A 1,781-nucleotide genomic window follows, 5' to 3' on the forward strand; every position below is an offset into this window, starting at 1 on the left:
AGGAGTTGGAAAGGGCTACGAGGCACGCGGGTGGTGAAGATGGAGGTGGATGTGACAAGGTGGCAAGGACGAGAGAGGTCTTTTGGGCTGAGAGTTGGAAAATTCCAGGAATCCAGGCTGGAGCGTGAGAGCGAAAAAGCAATATAGGCTGCCTTGGTAGCGCACTTGGGCTGTGGAAAGATGGAGCAGCGAAGGGTGAGGGAAGGAGAGAAAAAAAAAAAAAGGAAAGAAGAATCAGGAGGAGGCAGCTTCAGCTCCAGCTTTTTGAAGGATGGCCCTCAGAGGAGGGCAGATGCATGACTTCGACGCTAAGAGGAGCCAGAAATACGGTACGGCCACAGATGAGCGAGAGACATGAAGCTGTGGGAGTGGTTGATGTCATTTCAGGTGTATTTCACGGGGCGTTGCGTTGTCCATGGTCCATGCAAACACTGTCGGCACCCAACATTACCCTACATCGCGAAGTATACGGCGCTCCATGCAAGCAGAGAGACAGAAAGAGACAGATAGGGATACTACGCCGTGCAACTTGCATGTTGGACGGTGAGATATGCATACCTTGTCACTGCTATAGACCAGGGTTTGTCGTATCTTTTCTCTGCGCTGGGACGAGCAGGGATCCGTGTCCCAAAACATCCCTGAGACGAGTCTGGCCACAGGCCCTCTTTTCTCTTCTTCGGCTGAATGGATGGCAGCCACGGGCAAAGAAACACAAGAAGTATCCCGAGTGTGCGTTAACTGCCGGCCTTGACACCGTTGATGATGCAAACATAAGACTTGCCCATGGTTCACCTGGCAAGCCTCTTACGTGGTATTCGCCTCTTTGGCGCATAATTTCTGCCCGCCATGTTTAGCAGATACGATAGGATGAATTCATTTTTACAATATTTACGTTATAATTGGTTTCCTATTTACAGAAATAACGACTAGTTCGGCGCCTTGAAGAACTGCGGAAACAAGGCCCGAATCTCCTCGAGATCGGCGATCTGATACTTGGACGCCCGGGTTTCTGGCGCCGGTAGGGTCGGCTCGACAAAGTGAATTGTCGTCCAATTGTGAGCCTGGGCATGACGACAGTTAAGGTGCGAGTCGTCTGCAGAACAACTCGTTAGAAACCCAAAAAAATTCAACGACACAATTTAAGCAGAGCGTAAGCGTGTTCAATATGGCAAATGAAACTTACCAACGAAATAGCACTCTTCTGGCGAAGCGGCTCCTGCCTCCCTCTCTGCCTTCAAGTACATTTCCCTATCTGGCTTGCAGACAAGCTTTTCTGCACTATAGTCGCAGTACGTGATGCCCTCAAACAAATCATCCACGCCCAGAAGCTTGACTACTCTCTTCCCATGAGTGACGTATGCATTCGTCAGCAACCAGAGCTTTACTTTGGTTTTGTCAAAGTCCTCCAGCAACGTCCGGAGCTTCATGTTGGGCTTCAGAATGTCGTCTAGTGGCAGGGCATCGTCGACTTCCCGATTGAACACGAGCGGGTCGATCTTGTGAAATCGAGTCAGCCCTTCGATTGCCAGGCCGTATTCCTTGTAGTAGCGGTGGTGAAGCATCACAGCATCCTCGACATCGAGGGACAGGTGTTTGACAAAGAACTTGTCTACGGTGTCACCATTAGCAAGGTCGTTCTATACGCCCCATCACTGGCAACTAAAGATGCATCATAAGATGTCTAACCAATGAGTTCCTGCATCAAGTCATGGATTTTGCTATCTGGCCGGCGAAGGTTATGACCGTTAGCTGGCTGTTCTAGCACTCCCCCCCCCCCCCCC

At 50.5% G+C, this 1,781-nt stretch overlaps 1 protein-coding gene across 1 annotated transcript; it reads right to left on the reverse strand.

Moving 5' to 3' along the window:
- Positions 1-206: 206 nt before the first annotated feature.
- Positions 207-1,769, reverse strand: TERG_04921 (pyrimidine 5'-nucleotidase). Its single transcript, XM_047748342.1, has 2 exons — positions 1,184-1,769; positions 207-1,093 (listed from the first exon to the last, which is right to left on the reverse strand). Exons 1-2 carry the CDS (start codon positions 1,560-1,562, stop codon positions 927-929), a joined length of 546 nt encoding a protein of 181 aa, XP_047604322.1. The 5' UTR covers positions 1,563-1,769; the 3' UTR covers positions 207-926.
- Positions 1,770-1,781: the final 12 nt, after the last annotated feature.

This window comes from Trichophyton rubrum, assembly GCF_000151425.1.
Source record: "Trichophyton rubrum CBS 118892 genomic scaffold supercont2.5, whole genome shotgun sequence".
NCBI lineage: Eukaryota > Fungi > Ascomycota > Eurotiomycetes > Onygenales > Arthrodermataceae > Trichophyton > Trichophyton rubrum.